General features: G+C 52.0%; 1 protein-coding gene across 1 annotated transcript in view; it reads left to right on the plus strand.

Annotated features, from left to right (window-relative positions):
- The window catches only part of Ryr1 (ryanodine receptor 1), a 128656-nt gene that overhangs the window by 98690 nt on the left and 12289 nt on the right, over nt 1-17677 (plus strand). The window contains exons 89-93 of the mRNA XM_059279630.1: nt 9805-10146; nt 13412-14203; nt 14889-14953; nt 15716-15869; nt 16666-16752. Of these exons, the coding sequence (XP_059135613.1) occupies nt 9805-10146; nt 13412-14203; nt 14889-14953; nt 15716-15869; nt 16666-16752 (1440 nt within the window). The remainder of the gene's footprint in view (nt 1-9804; nt 10147-13411; nt 14204-14888; nt 14954-15715; nt 15870-16665; nt 16753-17677) is intronic.

Genomic DNA, 17677 nt, shown 5'->3' on the forward strand with positions numbered 1-17677 from the left:
TTTATTTATTTATTTATTTATTTATTTATTTATTTATTTATTTATTTATTTTGAGACAGGGTATTATGTGGCTCAGGCTAGTCTCAAACTTGATATGCAACCTAGGATGATGTTGGACCTCTGATCCTCCTGTCTCCCAAGCCCTGAGATTTTAGGCATGTACTAATAATACACGTGATTAGCGAGATGTTGGGGGTGGAATCCAGGCCCTGTGTACTCTACTAAGCTACATCCTGGCTCTGTCCCACTATGTTACAGCGTATTTTAGGGGCAAGGGAACCCAGTCCATTTCTGTGGGTGCCCAGTAGTCTGCTTCACGTATCTGCTGTGTTTCATCCGCCTGTTCCCAGTTGATGGACGCTTGCTTAGTTCCTGGCGCTTTACTATTGCAGCCTGTGCTGCAGCGGGGGATGCTCACAGGATGCAGTTTTGTCAGGATGCAGTTTATACTGACGGCATCACGTGTGTCTGCGTCATGGCGGAGCTCTCAAACCTGGCAGATGGTGTGCTCCGGAGGGGCCATAGCAGAGCTGAATACTCTCATTCTTCCGTAGGTGGCACGCGTACGGTGTTTCAGAGGGCAGTTTTCAGAAGTAGCACTGCCGGGTCAAGGGTGAAAATGAACGCCTCTATCATTTGGATAGAGACCACGATGTCCCCCTTGCTTTAGTGAAGGGTGAGAGCGCCTCTCTCCCCACAGCCTGGACACCAGGCCACAGTGTTCAGTCTCTGGCATTTGCCGGCCTCGTAGGTGGCAGCTGGTGGGCAGGGCAGTCTTTCCTCACGGTTCTCTCAGCATGCAGCCAAGCGTCTTGATGTTGTGTTTATTTCTTACCACTTGTTTTGTGAGCTGCCTTCAAGTCCTTGACGCCTTTCTCTTTTCTCTTTTGGTTTTTGCTGATGCTGGGGATTGGACCCAGGACCTCTCCCGCGATAGGAACCCCCACTCCTGGGCCGAATCCCTGGTGCCTGCTTAGTTGTTTGTTTGTTTGTTTGTTTTTGAGACAGAATCTCATTCAGCCACCAAGACTGGTCTGGAACTCATTGGATAGCTCAGGCTGTCCTGAAACTCATGGGAGTCCTCCAGCCTCAGCATCCTAGGTGCTGGAATTATGGGTGTGTGCCAACACTTTTCTTTATGATGCTATTTTAGCCACGCAGAATATTTTACTTTTATGTGGAAATTCATTTTAAACATTTTGTTACCTTTTAGCAAAATAAACAATACTAACCAAACAAGAATACATTTATTCATCTTGTAAAGAAGTCAGAACTTGTAGCTAGGGTTGAGGTCACTTTTCTTCAAGATTTGTTTGATTTATTATCGTTATCATGGCGGGGCGGGGCATGTGTACCGTGGTGTGCGCGTGGAGGTCGGAGGACCATGGTCGGTTCTGTGGGTTCTCTCCTTCCCTTGTGAGTTCCAGGAATCCACCTCAGGTCATCAGCTTTGTGTCAGAAATGGCTTCTCTCCACTAAGCCATCTCATTTGATCAGTATTCCCAGTCAGGATCTCATCCCACCTCTGAAGGCTGCTGGCAGACAGGGGTACCCGAGTATCTTGTCTGCATTCCATCCTTGTGCAAACCTAAGCTCCTGAAGAACTGTAGCACATGGAAGTGAGTGTGTGGGCTCTCTACTGCTGAGCTAAAGGAAGGCTCTGTGTGGTGCCACGGATGCTGGGCACGATGGATCTCCTGGCACGCACCTTACATCAGGATAGACTTCCAGCAACAGGGCTACTTGATGAGAAACGAATTAAAAATACAGCGTATTGTGCTAGAAATGTGTCTCAGGCACAGGACTTGGCTGGCAAGCATGAAGCTTTGTGTCTGACCCTCAGCCCCATAGAGGGGGGGGCTCTTTCAGGTGGATGAAACATTGGGCTATTGATTGAGTGTGTGTGTGTGTGTGTGTGTGTGTGTGTGTGTGTGTGTATGTGTGTGTGTGTGTGTGTGGATTCAGGGCTACACCTCCAGCCCCCACTTTTACTCCATTTTCCAGTTTTGAGACAGGGACTCACTATGGCCTTTCTTGGCCTCTGAAGGACCTTGTGCTCCTGGCCTTTCGCTAAGACATCGTGCCCAGCTAAAATTCCCTTTTGAACAACCACATCTTCACTGCGTTGTCATTTACATGCCGTTGACCCACACCTTTACAATTGCCAACACAATGATTGGAATTTTTGATTCCAGGATATTGAGAGAACGGTGTAAATGTCACCGTCTAGCTTTAGAACATCCTAATCACCCCAAAGAGAAACCCCACACCCGTTAGCAGTCACGCCCACCTCCCCCACTCCATCCCCTGGGAACCATGAGCCCAATGTCTGTCTCTGAAGACTGGCCTCTTCTGGACACTGCTGATCTGGGGTATCACACATGTGTGTGCACACAAGGCCTTCCTTTTATTTAACAAACCATTGGGACATTATCACTCCTAACCAAAAGCATACCATAATAATAAAATTAAAAATATCTACAGCTGGGTCTGGAGAGACCGCTCAGTGGTTAAGAGCACTGGCTGCTCTCAAAGAGGACCCTGGTTCAATTCCCAGCACCCACATGGTGGCTCACAACCATCTTTAACTCTGGTTCCAGGGGACACAATGTCTTCCTCTGGCCTCCATGGGTAATGCACACATGTGGTGCACACACATACATGCAGACAAACATTGTACACATAAAATAAATCTTTTTTTAAGACAAATATTCTTTTTTGTTGTTGTTTCTTGGTGTAGCTTTGGTTGTCCTGGAACTCACTCTGTAGACCAGGCTGGCCTCAAACTCCGAGAGCCACCTGCCTCTGCCTCCTGAGTGCTGGGATTAAAGGTGTGCACCACACAGGGCAAGTTATTCTTTTTTTTTTTTTTTTATGTTCATTGTTGTTTTGCCTTGGGTGTCAGGTCCCTTGGGACTGGAGTTATAGACAGTTGTGGGTGCTTGGAATTGAACCCAGGTCCTCTGGAAGAGCAGTCAGTGCTCTTAACTGCTAAGCCATCTCCCCAGCCCCATAACAAAGGTATTCTTAAAAATTTATTCACAATTCACCCACCACTTGGGAGGTAGAGGCAGGCAGATCTCTGTGAGTTCCAGGACAGCCAGGTCTACACAGAGAAACCCTGTCTCAGAAAAGGGAAAAAAAAAATCCACAATTCATCATTCTTATCTCTCCTTCCTTCCTTCCTTCCTTCCTTCCTTCCTTCCTTCCTTCTCTTTCTTTCTTTCTTTCTTTCTTTCTTTCTTTCTTTCTTTCTATCTTTCTATCTTTTTTTCTTTCTCTTTTTAATTTTTTTGTGGCTTTTTGAGAGATCACTGTATAGCCCAGAGCCTAAGCTGGCCCCCAACTCACTGAAATCCTTCTGCCTCAGCCTCTGAAGTGATGGGTTACAAGTGGACACCACCATGCCCAGCAATTCTTTTGTTTGTTTGTTTACTTATTCTTAGTGTTGTGAGAGAGAGACAGAAAGAGGAGAGGTGTGTGTGTGTGTGTGTGTGTGTGTGTGTGTGTGTGTGTGCTCCCCCATATCGTGAAGCCAGCCGGCCACCTCAGGTGTCACCCCTGGGGAGCCGACCACCTTGTTTGTTGAGGCAGGATCATCCACTGGCCTAGAACTGACCAATTAGGCTTGACTGGCCCCAGTGAGCCCAGGGTTCCTTGTGTCTCCATCTCCCCAGCTCTGGGATGACAAGTAAGCACTTGGCCTTTTTAAGTGGGTTCTGGGGCTGGAAAGATGGCTCAGCGGTGAATAGCCTTGGTGGTGGTGGGGGGGGGGGTTGTGTCTCAGTACCAGCATGGCAGCTTGCAAGGGCCTGTAGCTACTCCAGTTCCAGGGGATCTAATGGCCTCTTCTGGCCTCCAGGGGTATTGTACACACATGCCCCCAAAACACTCATATTTTTTTCCTCTGGGGGGAGGCCTTGTTTTTGCAAGATGAACACTTGAGTGACTAAGCTATCTGCCTAGCCCAAGGCTTTTTGTTTGTGTGTTTGGGCGTTTCGTCTGTATGTAAGTGTGCTGTATGCATGCCTAGTGCCTGGGAAGGTCAGAATAGAGAGCCAGCCTCCTGGAGCTGGAGTTTCAGAGGTTGTGAGCCATCATGTGGGTGCTGGGAACCTAACCCAGGTCCTCTGCAAGAGCAGCCAATGCTATTAACTGCTGAGCCATCTTTCCAGCCCCTGTGAATATTTTAAGAGAAGAAATCCGTATTTCAGTTTATCTGAAATATTATTTCAGTATTTCAAACGTATCCGAAGTCCACAGACGGTTAGAGCCCCTTAGATGTAGTGTCCGCAGTCTGGATCTGGCCACACCATGCCTTCTTGTGTCATTTCACATGTCCTTCTGTCCCCTGTGTCTCCTGTCAGCTGAGATTTGTCACAGACGTGTAATCAGAGTCTGTTTGGGAGGGTGTTATCATTTCACTTGAGCTTTTTCCAGAGCCTTCCATCCACAGACGCCCCCTCCATCACCCCTCTTTAGTATTGTCAGCAGTTGCTGGTGAGATGGGACATGGTGATATTTAAACTTCTAAGCAGTAGCTGGGCGGTGGTGGCACACCTTTAATCCCAGCACTCGGGAGGCAGAGGCAGGTGAATCTCTGAGTTTGAGGCCAACCTGGTCTAGAGAGTGAGATCCAGGACAGCCAGGGCTACACAGAGCAAACCTGTCTCGGAAAACCAAAAGTAAAAAAATAAATTTCTAAACATTTACAAACATAAAACTTCCCTAATACCAAGCATCCATTCCTTCCCCAGGCAAATCTTTGTATTTTACAATATGCCTTGCAGTTTCTGGTTGAAAAGCCACATTCAGAACCCATTTAAAAGGACTTGTTACTTCTCAGTGTTGGGTCCGGGGCCACACAATAATGGGGGACAGACCACCAAAGTCTATTAAACAGAAGCAAACTTTATTCCAGAAAAATAAAAATTAAAAATTAAAATAAAACACTGCGAGGCACAGCTGATAAACTAGCTGAGACCACAGCCAATGCTGGAATTCTGGGGCTGTGGCCATGGAGGGGGTACTGCCCCCTTCATAGTGTCAGGCACGGGTGTATGCTAGGAGACACGTAGAAACAACCATTAAAAGTTAACTTTGGGGGCTGGAGAAATGGCTCAGAGGTTAAGAGCACTGGCTGTTCTTCCAGAGGTCCTGAGTTCAATTCCTAGCAACCACACGGTGGCTCCCAACCACCTGTAATGAGATCTGGTGCCCTCTTCTGGCCTGCAGGCAGGACACTATATACATAATAAATAAATCTTTGGGGGAAAAAAAAGTTAACTTTGGTCCAGGCAGTTATTGGCTATAAGGGGCGGCGGCGGGGGGGGGGGGGGTATTTAAAAGTTAACCCCTGGCTGTTGACAGAGGAACTGGCTGTGAAGCAGACAGCCATTGTTAGCAGTTAACCTGTAGAACTGGTGATTGTCAGTTTTTATCTCTTAAGCTTATAATTTTATATTGCTATATTCCTGGACCCTTCATCAGAAAATGGAGCAAATATTAAAACTGTCCCGTTTTCAAGATGTTCCATGCGTCTGACAGATTTTTGACAGATTTGGATGCATCGGCTTTCCTAGCTGAGTGCATGGCTCACACGTGTGACCCAGCACTTAGGAGTTAAGACAGAAAAACCAAGAGTTCAAGGTCAGCCTTGACCACAGAGAGAGTTTAGAGCCAGTCTGGGCTACACAGGACCCTGTCTTAAAAAGCACAAAAATGAAATAAGAACCAGGTATATCAGATTTTCATTATTATAACAAAATACCTGAAACAATGAAAGTGTTAGATCAAACGGTCCCATTGTCTGTGATGTCTGGGAGGCCAGGCTTTCAGGAGGGGACATGTCGCAAAGTCAAGCATGAACCAGGAAGCAGAAACTAGGCAGGACGGTGTGGGGTCACCTAATCCCCTTTAAGGCATTCCACCAATGGCCTCAGGCCCTCTCACTAGCTCCCACCCCTAAATAACCACAACATCTTCCCATAGTGCCACACATAGGATCTTTAACACTAGGACCTTTGGGAAACATACCTAGACCATGGCATTGGATGAGGCCTCTCTGGGGTGTCAGCCGCTACCTTAGTCATGAGAGCAAGACAGTGAGCAAAAGAGAGACACCCACTTGAGAGGGGAGGGCCTAGTGAAAACCAGCTAAAAAAAGCATGGGAATGGGGTGGCCGGGGAAGGCCCTTCTGAAGGAGGGGATACTGATGTTGGGGTTTGAGAAGCACCTCATGAAGGTGGAGGGGGTGTGGTGTCCCCTGCGAAAGGACAGCAGGTGTGAAGGCTGGAACACAAGAGCAGGCTGGGAGGAGAGCTGTGTGGCCGCAGAGGTGGCAAGAGAAAGGAGGAGGCGGAGTCTCGGGAGGGGAGGGGGCAGCTGGCAGGCCCGGTGTCTCGGGAGGGGAGGGGGCAGCTGGCAGGCCCGGTGTCTCGGGAGGGGAGGGGGCAGCTGGCAGGCCCGGTGTCTCGGGAGGGGAGGGGGCAGGGCAGCAGGCAGGCCCGGTGTCTCGGGAGGGGAGGGGGCAGCAGGCCGGGTGTCTCGGGAGGGGAGGGGGCAGCAGGCCGGGTGTCTCGGGAGGGGAGGGGGCAGCAGGCAGGCCCGGTGTCTCGGGAGGGGCGGGGCAGCCGGCAGGCCGGGTGTCTCGGGAGGGGAGGGGGCAGCAGGCCGGGTGTCTCGGGAGGGGAGGGGGCAGCAGGCAGGGCCCGGTGTCTCGGGAGGGGAGGGGGCAGCAGGCAGGGCCCGGTGTCTCGGGAGGGGCGGGGCAGCCGGCAGGCCGGTGTCTCGGGAGGGGAGGGGGCAGCTGGCAGGCCCGGCAGCAGCAGGGGGACTTGGGCACTTCGTGTGTAATGGGTACAGAGAGTGCAGACCTGAAGCAGGTGGTTCTCAGAGCCCCTCCCACTGTGTGTAGAGACAGCACGGCAGGGAGGGGGCTGCTGTGGGGCTGAGAGACGGAAGGCAGGGGTGCAGGGAGGGAGGAGACGCGGATGGGACCTGGATCTGTCCTGAAAGTGAGCTGGCAGCTTTGCAGATGAGGGATCAGATGTGGGTGACAAGAGCAGGCGGGATGACTCAGAGATTTCACTTCAGCACAGCGGGTGGGTGGGAGCCGCTATTCCTGAAATGGGTAAGGCTGGGGGAGGGGAGGTTTTATCTTCTAAAGCTCTCTTCTGGATTCACACGTGGGCCTGCATGCCTATAATCCCAGCACTCTGGAGGTAGAGGCTGGACGGATGCCAAGAAGCCAGGGCCAGCCTGGTCTATAGAGGAAGTTCCAGGTTAGCCAGAGCTACAAAGCAAGACAGAGTCTTTTTTTTTTTTCCTCCCCTTCAGACAGAGTTTCTCTGTGTAGCCTTGGCTATCCTGGATCTCACTTAGTAGACCAGGCTGGCCTCGAACTCAGATCCACCTGTCTCTGCCTCCCAAGTTTTGGGATTAAAGGAGTATGTCACCACCAACCAACAGTCTTTTTTTTTTAAAGATTTATTTATAATGTATACAGTGTTCTGCCTGCATGTCTGCCTGCATGCCAGAAGAGGGTGTCAGATCTCATTACAGATGGTTGTGAGCCACCATGTGGGTGCTGGGAATTAAACTCAGAACCTCTGGAAGAGCAGCCAGTGCTCTTAACCTCTGAGCCATCTCTCCAGCTCCCCGACTGACAGTCTTTAAAAATAATAATAATAATATTAATAATAATAATGATGATAATAATAATAAAATAGAAAACAAGTTACTTCTGAGCCTTTCTGTTTGTGAGGTGACATCCACTAAGATGTCAGTGGTCCCATTTGTCAAGATGCTGGAAAGTGGTCAGGGTCCAGATGGGAAGACCTGCCAATCATATGTTCAGGTGACATGTGGAACCTGGAATCCCACTGTCATCTCAAGGATGTGGGAAGCAAAAGAAGGGTGTAGCTCTCAGCCCCGCCCGCCCCCAGCCACCTCCGGCCTTTCCAGGTCTGGAAGTGAAGGCAGGTTGTTGGTGGCCGGAGAAGATGTCACAAAAGAAGGGGTGGGACAGATGGACGATGACTAAGAGAAAACAGCAAATCGGCAGAGTTGCATCCAAGAGCAAATCGGGAGGGGGAGGAAAGGATCCCAGGCCCCCATGGGGCGGGCGGCTGGTGGATGCACCAGGGTACATGAAGAGAAGTTCCTGTGTGACTGGGTCTCTTTGCTCTGTGGTTTTAGAACCTTTCATGATTTGCAAAGCCTGTTACTCATTTAGAAAGCATTTTTGCAAAGCTCTTGGCTTTCACAAAGGACAGCCTAGAGCCAGGAAATACCGCTTCTGTTCTACCCCAGAGCTGCGTCCCTCTTCATTCTGCAGCCCATCTCCAGGTTGGTCGGGAAACTCATCTAGTAAAATACGACCATCATCTCTTAATAGAAAACAGAACACGGAGACCATTGCGTAGCAAAAGTCAGAAATGTGTCTTGAAACTTTTTTTTTTTTTTTTTTTGAGTTGAACTGTAAAATGCTTTCTTACCGCTGGTGCGGTCAAGGATGTTTGAGAAACTGCCTTTGAAAACTGCCGAAGAGCACGCAGCAAGTGTGGGGTGTAGTCTGTTTGGTGGGGTGCTTGTCTAGCAGGCACGAGGCCATGGGTTTGGTTCCCGGAATTGCATAAACTGAGTATGGTGGGTGGTGCATGCATGTAATCTGAAGGCTGAGGCAGGAGCATTGGGAGTTTCAGGCCAGCCTGGGCTACATGAGGCCTTGTCTTAACAAACAAACAGACAGACAAAATAAGCAGCTGGGCATGGTGGCACATGCCTTTGGTCCCAGCACTCAGAAGGCAGAGGCAGGAGGGTATGAGTTCCAGGCTAGCCTGGGCTACAGAGTAGGTTCCAGTCCCGTCAGGGCTGCGGAGGAAGACCCTGTCTCAAACAAACAAAAGCAAAATTAATTTCTAATTTAAAAACCAACCTTTATTAGCTGAGTGTGGTGGCACACACCTTTAATCCCAGCGCTTGGGGGCAGGGAGCAGAGGCAGGAGGATCTCTTGAGTTTGAGGCCAGCCTGGTCTACAGAGAGAGAGTTCTAGGACAGCCAGGGCTACACAGAGAAACCCTGTCTTGAAAAGCCCACAAAACAAAACAAAAACAAACAAACAAAAAAACCCTACCATTATTTTATCAAGAGCAAGGGGCTTATTTATTTCTGTTTGGGGATCACAGACATGCTCCTCCACATCCTGTTTATATAATGCTGGGATCCATCGCGTCTGAGGCAGGCCCCCTACCAACTGAGCCTTTGTTTCATTTTGTTTTGTGGTCTTTGTTGTTGTTATGTTAGTTTTTTGACATAGGATCTCACTATGTAAGCCCTGGTTGTTCTGGAACTCTCTATGTTGAGCAGGTTGGCCTCGAACTCACAAAGATCGACCTGCCTCTGCCTCCCAGGTGCTGGGATTAAAACAGCACCACCAAGCTCAGCTTAGCCACAGTCCTTATAATTGGTTGTTGCTGACACTGAGGCCTTTGAGTTCGCACACATACACACACACACACACACACACACACACACGCACACGGGCGTGCTCACACACACGCGCGCACACACACGCACACACACACACGCACGGGCGTGCTCCCACACACACGCGCGCACACACACGCACACGCACACACGCACGCACACACGCGCGCGCACACGCACACGGGCGTGCTCGCACACACACACACGCGCACACGCACACGCACACGCACACGCATGGGCGTGCTCCCACACACACACACACACACGCACGGGCGTGCTCCCACACACACTGACCTTCCCTGCCTGCCCACAGGCCATGGACAGCCAGAAGCAGTTCTCTGGTCCAGAGATCCAGTTCCTGCTGTCGTGCTCCGAAGCCGATGAGAATGAAATGATCAACTGTGAAGAGTTTGCCAACCGCTTCCAGGAGCCAGCGCGGGACATCGGCTTCAACGTGGCAGTGCTGCTGACCAACCTGTCAGAGCATGTCCCCCACGACCCGCGCCTGCGCAACTTCCTGGAGCTGGCTGAGAGCATCTTGGAGTACTTCCGGCCTTACCTGGGCCGCATCGAGATCATGGGCTCCTCGCGTCGCATAGAGCGGATCTACTTCGAGATCTCAGAGACCAACCGTGCTCAGTGGGAGATGCCCCAGGTCAGTAGACCTGTGCCTGTGCATAAAGCCTTGGTGCCTTGAGTGTTCATACCCTACACAGGGCTGTGTACACCTCAGTGTCTGTACCTCGGGCCCTGCTTGGCTACGACAAGCCCTCACCGCTCCCCGCATGGTATTATGTTTGAAGACAAGGTTTTATATATCCCAGGCTGGTCTTAAACTCACGCTGTAGCTGAGGATGGCCCCTGCCTCCATCTCCCCAGTGCTGGGATTACGAGTGTGTGCCACTGTATCTGGCTTTTGGGGTTCTGGGAATCAAACACAGGGCTTCCTGCATGCTAGGCAGACACTACCAATTGATCTACACTAGTTTTAACCCCACACCCCTCCTCAGAGAGATTTTGTGGTTCCTGCTGTGATCGTGCGCAACCCAAACTTGCTGGCACTCACCTCTGGCATATGCATCCCTTGTGCATCGCAGCAGTAGCATGGGTGTGCCCTCATGGTCGCTGCAGGACATCATGACTTGCAACTCGCCGTGGAAACTCTGGCGTGATCTGTCACCCTGATGCAGTCACACCTACGCTTGAATCTGCATGATTACACACACTTTGCGCACCTGCCGCCTGCACCCCAGTTGGCCTATGCCCACTTCCCCATACACACTTTGGTGGCTCTGGGGTGCTCTGGCATGCTCGCACGCTCCTCTCTGGTCACCATCCTCTCAAATATGCCCCTCAGAACTATGTCCGGGGCAGCCTGGACCGTTGGAGTCCTATCTCAGCCCGCCCCACCCCCAGCATCTAACCCACCAATGCTTGACTGTGTCCCACACACTCCCCTGAGAGTACACTGGGTTCACTTAGCTCATTAGTGAGTTCCACTCTCTTTCTCTCAGTTCCCAGTGTGGCCCTCACACCCCAGCCCCTCCCTGCCCTGTCGCCCCAGGGGTCCCCTGCATGCACTTGCACACACTCACACATCCTTGGCATGCCCCCCAAGTGCCTGCACACTCCTTCACAAGCTCTCCCACTCTCCTTCCTCTCTCCTAGCCCATGAGGCTCACCCACTCATGGCCTCCTCAACGCCCATACCCCTCAGCAGAAACCCAGCTCACGCACATGGATCTGCCCCCACAGAGTGTCCTGCCACGTGCTTTGGGCCCTGACTCCTGCACACTCCTCTTGCATAGACTGTGCAAAGGCAGACCCTTGCATAATTATCTGTCTTCTCCACGTGGTCCCATGCTCTTCCTGCACATAGAGCCTAATGTGGTGTGGTCACACCCTGGCAGCATCTTCCCAGGATACCAATGCTCTGTTCACACCAGAATCCTCTCTTGGTCCCTGGTGCCCCCTTGCTCTCCACAAAAACCCTCACGATCATGCATCACGTATTCACATCCCATCAGGCACACGTCCTTGCACCCAGAATATCTGTACGCATGTGTCTGCAGGGATACCCCATTCACCATGTCCTCCCCCACGGTGCTCTCCCTCCTCTCTAGTGCGTACTGTCTCTTCCCGTGATCTCCCTGGACACCCACTCCTCCTGCACACACCCTCCTGTGCTCCCCGTGAATCCATGCATGTTCATGTGGGCCTATGGGGCATATGTCACCAGTGAACACTACGCACTGGTCAGATGCCAGGCGGGCACTATCTAACCACTCAACACCAGCCAGCTCCTTAAATCTTCACAGCCATCCTGTAACCGGTCCTTCCATTGGGCCCCATTTATGGAGGGGAAAACTGAGGCCCATGGAGTTAAGTAAAACAATCACTCAGCTTTTCAATAGTAGAATTAGGATTTGAACCCCTGCCAGCCTGGCATGGCGGTGCATGCCTGTGATCCCAGCACTTGGGGAGGGGTCCGGAGGAGTTCAAGGTCATCCTTAGCGACCCACAGCATTTGAGATTAGCCTAGGATACATGAGACCCTGTCTCAAAACAAACAAACAAACAAACAAACAAAAAAAAAAAACAGCTAAAAGGTATAGGCTGGGCATATACAAGTACATGTGTGTAATTCTAACATGTGAAAGGCTGAGGCAGGAGGATCACATGCACAAAGTAAGCACGTGCTAAACATGGAGACTGTCTCAAAACAAAAACAACAAAATAAAGAAAAGCTAGATTCTGGGGCTAGCTTGTTGGGAGCTCAGACTCTACATTTTCTTTATGATCTGTGCCTATCTAGGCCTATGTAAATTCTTGGTTAACGCCTGGCTTTATTAAGTAATATGCTTACCTACAAATCACACACACACACACACACACACACACACACACACACACACACACACACACACACGGGGGTGGGGAGACTGCAGCCCAGGGCAGCCTAGAACTTGGACTCCTCCTGCCTCACCTCCCATGTGCTGGGATGAGAAGCATGCAGGACCGTGTTCTGCAATGCTGCTGTTGATAACATGTAGGCTGTGTGCAGCAGTGTGCCCCTGCAGACCCAGGCACTCCGGAGGCTGAGTGGAGAAGACTGAGGCCACGAGTTCAGAACCAGCCCAGGCAGCATAACAAGACCGTGACTCCCTAAATATAAAAGAAAGTATGGGGTGTGGTGGTACACCACTTTAATCCCAGCATTTGGGAGGCAAAAGTAGGCCAATCTGTATGAGTTGGAGAACAGCCTGGTCTATATAGTGAGTTCCAGGCTAACATACAGTAAGATCCTGTCTCCAAAATAATGATGTTAAAAAATAATAATAATAGTAATAATAACAGCAGTTATGAGTGCTTATTGCTCTTGCAGAGGATCCAGGTTTGGTTTCCAGAACCCGAGTTGGGTGGCTCACAGCCCTCCAACTGGTAACTCTAGGTCTAGGGATCATATGCCTTCTCTCTGAATCCTAGGTCCCCTACACTCACATACACTCAGACACACATAATTTTATTGTTTGTAAAGATTGTTTTATGTGTGTGTGTTTTGCTTGCATTCACCACCTGCATGTGTGTTCCTGAGGGCATTGAAACCCCTGACCTGGAGTTACAGGTGATTGTGAGCCGCCCTATGGATGCTGAGAATCAAACCCGGGGTCCTCTGGAAGAGTAGCCAGTGTGCTTAGCTGCGGAGCCGTATCTCCAACCCTACACATAATTTACAACGACGATAATAAAGGAAATTGTGGAGGGTGGTGCTGTGCAACTCTAATCCCAGCAGGAGTATCAGGAGTTCAAGGCCATCCTCAACCGCATAGGTAGTTTGAGACCAGCCTGGGCTGCCCGAGCCCAGGTCTCAAAGGGCACCTGCAGCAGTGCACCCCGCCGTCCGCTCCCCTTCTCCGCAGGTGAAGGAGTCCAAGCGCCAGTTCATCTTCGACGTGGTGAACGAGGGCGGCGAGTCGGAGAAGATGGAGCTGTTCGTTAGCTTCTGCGAGGACACGATCTTCGAGATGCAGATCGCGGCTCAGATCTCGGAGCCAGAGGGCGAGCCGGAGGAGGACGAGGACGAGGGCGCGGAGGAGGCCGAGGAGGGCGCGGCGGGCCCCGACGGGACGGGGGTGGCGGCGGCGGCGGGCGTGTGGGCCTGGCTGGCGGCGGCGGGGAGCCGGACGCTGCGGGGCCTGAGCTACCGTAGCCTGCGGCGGCGCGTGCGGAGGCTGCGGAGACTGACGGCGCGGGAGGCGGCCACGGCGGTGGCCGCGCTGCTCTGGGCGCTGGTGGCGCGCGCGGGGGGCGCGGGCGCGGGCGCGGCGGCGGGGGCGCTGAGGCTGCTCTGGGGCTCGCTGTTCGGCGGCGGGCTGGTAGACAGCGCCAAGAAGGTGACGGTGACCGAGCTCCTGGCCGGCATGCCGGACCCCACGGGCGACGAGGTGCACGGCCAGCAGCCGAGCGGCCCTGGCAGCGATGCGGAGGGAGAGGGCGAGGGAGAGGGCGAAGGCGATGCCGCCGAAGGCGCGGGAGACGAAGAGGCGGCAGCCGACCAGGCTGGCACGGGAGGCGCCGACGGGGCGGTAGCTGTGGCCGATGGGAGCCCCTTCCGGCCAGAAGGCGCTGGTGGTCTCGGGGACATGGGTGACACAACGCCTGTGGAGCCTCCCACGCCAGAGGGCTCGCCCATCCTCAAGAGGAAGCTGGGGGTGAGAGGCCTGCGAGGCTCCAGGGCATGGAGACAGAGGGACAGCCTGACAGAAACTCAGAGAAAGCTGAACCGAAAGAGGAGAAGGTCAAAATGGTGGGGAGAGAAACATGTACTCTGGGCTAGAGAGAACCAAAGACCTAGAGGCCAAATTAGAGGAATCGGGGAGGGAGGACCAGACTGAAAAGACCCACGGAGACGGCGCCAACGACGCCAGGAATGACCCTCAGAGAAACTCAGGGCTGTAGGGAGTTAGTCTATCAGAGAAAGGTTCCCCCAACATCCTCACACCTTGGTGCTGTGACAGCTGCTTGTGGTTGTCAAGGTGATGAGAAGCCGTGAGGGACAAGAGCATCCTTTGGGCAAGCATGCTGACACAAGCCTGTGATTCTAACACTGGGGAGGCCGTGGAAGAAGGACCAGGAGTTCACTACCAGCTACATAGCAAGAACCCACCACAAACAGACAAAAAGCTCTTTGAATTCAGACTGATTCTACACAGGATTGTGAGCCAGGCATTTTATTTCCCCTCTTAACAATGAGACTCATAATCCCCGCTTTCTTGGTGGAAGGATGCAAGGTTAACACTTTGATTACTTAGGGAGAAAGAAGTGAGACCAGAGAGTAACAGACTAGAAAGAGGCTGGTGAATACCAAGCAGGCTCAGACCTCTGCCCTGTCCGCAGGTGGATGGAGAAGAGGAGGAGCCTCCTCCAGAACCAGAGCCGGAGCCAGAACCGGAGAAAGCTGAGTGAGTGTCTCAAAGCAGAAAGAGCCAGACTTTTGCCTCAGTCCTTCTGGACTGAGAGCCTTCTGAAGTCAAGGCCAAAGCTGTACTGGTCACCCTCTGCCCTCTGCCATCAGCATCACTCGGTCCATACCTGGGGCAGAAGAGAGATTTCAAGAAAGGCATCAGAGATAGGATGCTCTAAGAAAGGCATCAGAGATAGGATGCTCTTTTAGATCTTTGTGCACGCGTCTTCTTCTGTCTGGAATACCTTCCCCATGCTCCACATGTGAAGTTATTTTGATGGAGTATTTTTATCCCATCTAATTGAAGCAGAAGAGTCAAAAGTTGAAGGCCTGCCTGGGCCACAGCAAGTTCAAGACCATCCTAAGCAACTCATTGAGACCATTGTCTCAAAATAACAAATAAAAACCTATGCATCTCAGGCAGAGCACTTACCCAGCATGCTCAGGGCCCAGCTCTAATCTCCACTACTGTAAACCAGTAGTTTTGGTTGCTTTGATTGGTTTTGCTTTCTTTTCCCATGCTCGGGACAGAACCCAGGGCCTTTGCGTACACTAGGCAAGTGCTCTACGTTGAGCCCCGCCCCACCCCCACTACTCAGCTCCGTTTTACTGGAGTTTATGAGGGTAGGGCCTATGTTGTCTCATCATCTTGGGTCCCAGCACCATCCAGACCTGGCCTGGCCTGGGATGGCCCCCAAATGAATGACTTTGAATGAGTGAATTGCCCAAGTACCCACTGATCCCTTTCTGTGTCCTACAGTACTGAGAATGGAGAGAAGGAAGAAGTCCCTGAGCCTCCTCCAGAACCCCCCAAGAAGACACCCCCTCCACCCCCTCCAAAGAAGGAGGAAGCTGGAGGTGCAGGCCTGGAAGAATTCTGGGGGGAACTGGAAGTACAGAGGGTGAAATTCTTGGTAAGGACCAGCAGGGGTACACTAAAGCTTTCTCTTCTTGGGGGGGACCCTCATCCCCACAAGCTCCTCTCAGAGAGGAACTCACTAAAGAGAGGGCAGAGCTGTCCCCAGGTACAGCTGGGAGGTCTGGACCCTCAGAGGTCCTGGGCAAGACCCACCTCACCTGTCTCTGAAGGAGGGAGGTGTCTGGGAGACAGCATCCTGTCTCCCCCTCAAGCCAGTCCTGACTTGAGTTGGGGATGGGGTAAACATGCTGAGTGGAAGGTGGTTCCGTGAGGAATTGTGAGAAAAAAAGGGAGAGGAGAAGTGGGGAGAGAAAGATGGCGTGATGCAGAAGCCGCCTTCTGTTTGCAGTAATGCAGACGGTGAAGCAGGGTGGGGGAGGGGGGATATGGACTCCAGTGTACCTGGATTCAAATCCCAGGTGTGGGACCGGGATGTGGCTCAGTGGCAGAGAGCTTGCTCGATGGGAGTTCCAAGTTCCTTCTCCCAAGTGATAGGTTTGCAGCTCCTTGGGTATCTGACCTTGAGAAAGACAGCAGCTCCCCGCCCCCTCAGTTTCTTCCTCTGTGAAGGCCGTCCCAGCAATGGCACATCCATAAAGCTCTGGGGACAGACAAACAAGGGCTTGCATCTAAAGCCCTCAGCCAAAGCCCTGGCGCCCAGCGAGCACTCCATGAGAAGGAGGTTGGGGAGCAGGGATCAGACTCCGGCTCTCCGGTCGGTCGTGGGTGAAAGTGCGATGTGGTCGGGGACGAGGCCACACTGTGAACTCTCCTCCTCTCTCTCTTTCTAGAACTACTTGTCCAGGAACTTCTACACGCTGCGATTCCTGGCCCTCTTCTTGGCATTTGCTATCAACTTCATCTTGCTGTTTTATAAGGTGTCTATCCTGTGGCCACGGCCCGGGGGAGGATCCGATAGATCCTCACCCAGCTGTGAGGTGGGAGGCTCAACATTACCACAGGGGCCCAGGGCCCTTGAAGGAAGGGATGAGATTCCAGACCGAGCCTTCTTAGGGGAGTTCCGACTGGACAGCCTGGTCTGGGCACCCTGTGGGTCTGAGTAGGGTGGCTGGGCCCATGTGGACAGACGTCTGCCTGCATTCAGGAAACTGTACAAGACACAGAGCTGCTTTCCCAGCCAGCTTGGCCGCCTGCCAGGCAGTACCAGGTGTGAGGGTCCCTCTGCGGCACCCATAGGCCTATCTAGGCTGCTTCCCTTTCAGGCCAGTAAGGAGAGGTGTGTGTGGAGAAGAAAGTGGACAGCTGACGGAAGAGAGAGGGAGGGCTAGGAACCAGGCCTCCTGATGCTACAGGGGGCTTCGTGTCCTTGCCAGGGGGCCTACATAACAACACACAGGTGTGCTAGAGACGGGTGATGGTGAGAAAATGCTTAACTTCTCCGTGCCTCAGTCTCCTCATCCTCAAAATGGGGTTGAAACCACATTTATACCTGAGACTTGTGAAACTTAAAAGAGGGAACCAGGGTCAGGCTTGGTGGTGCATGCCTTTAATTCCAATGCTTGGAAAGCAGAGGCAGAAGCGTTTCTGTAAGTTCTAGGCCAGCCAGGCCTACATAGTGAGACTTTATCTCAAAAAGTGAGACCAATAGAGGAGGATCAAGAGTTCAAGGTCATTCTTGGCTATACAGAGAGTGTGAGGGCAGTCTGGGGTACATGAGATCCAGACTCAAACAAATAAATGTAAAGTACAGCAGTCTCTGCATCTAGAAAGTTCTATATAAGCCTAGTGTGATGGCACATATCCATAATCTCAGTACTTGGGAGGCTGACACAGATGATCACT

This window comes from Peromyscus eremicus, chromosome 1 (assembly GCF_949786415.1).
Source record: "Peromyscus eremicus chromosome 1, PerEre_H2_v1, whole genome shotgun sequence".
Classification (NCBI taxonomy): domain Eukaryota; kingdom Metazoa; phylum Chordata; class Mammalia; order Rodentia; family Cricetidae; genus Peromyscus; species Peromyscus eremicus.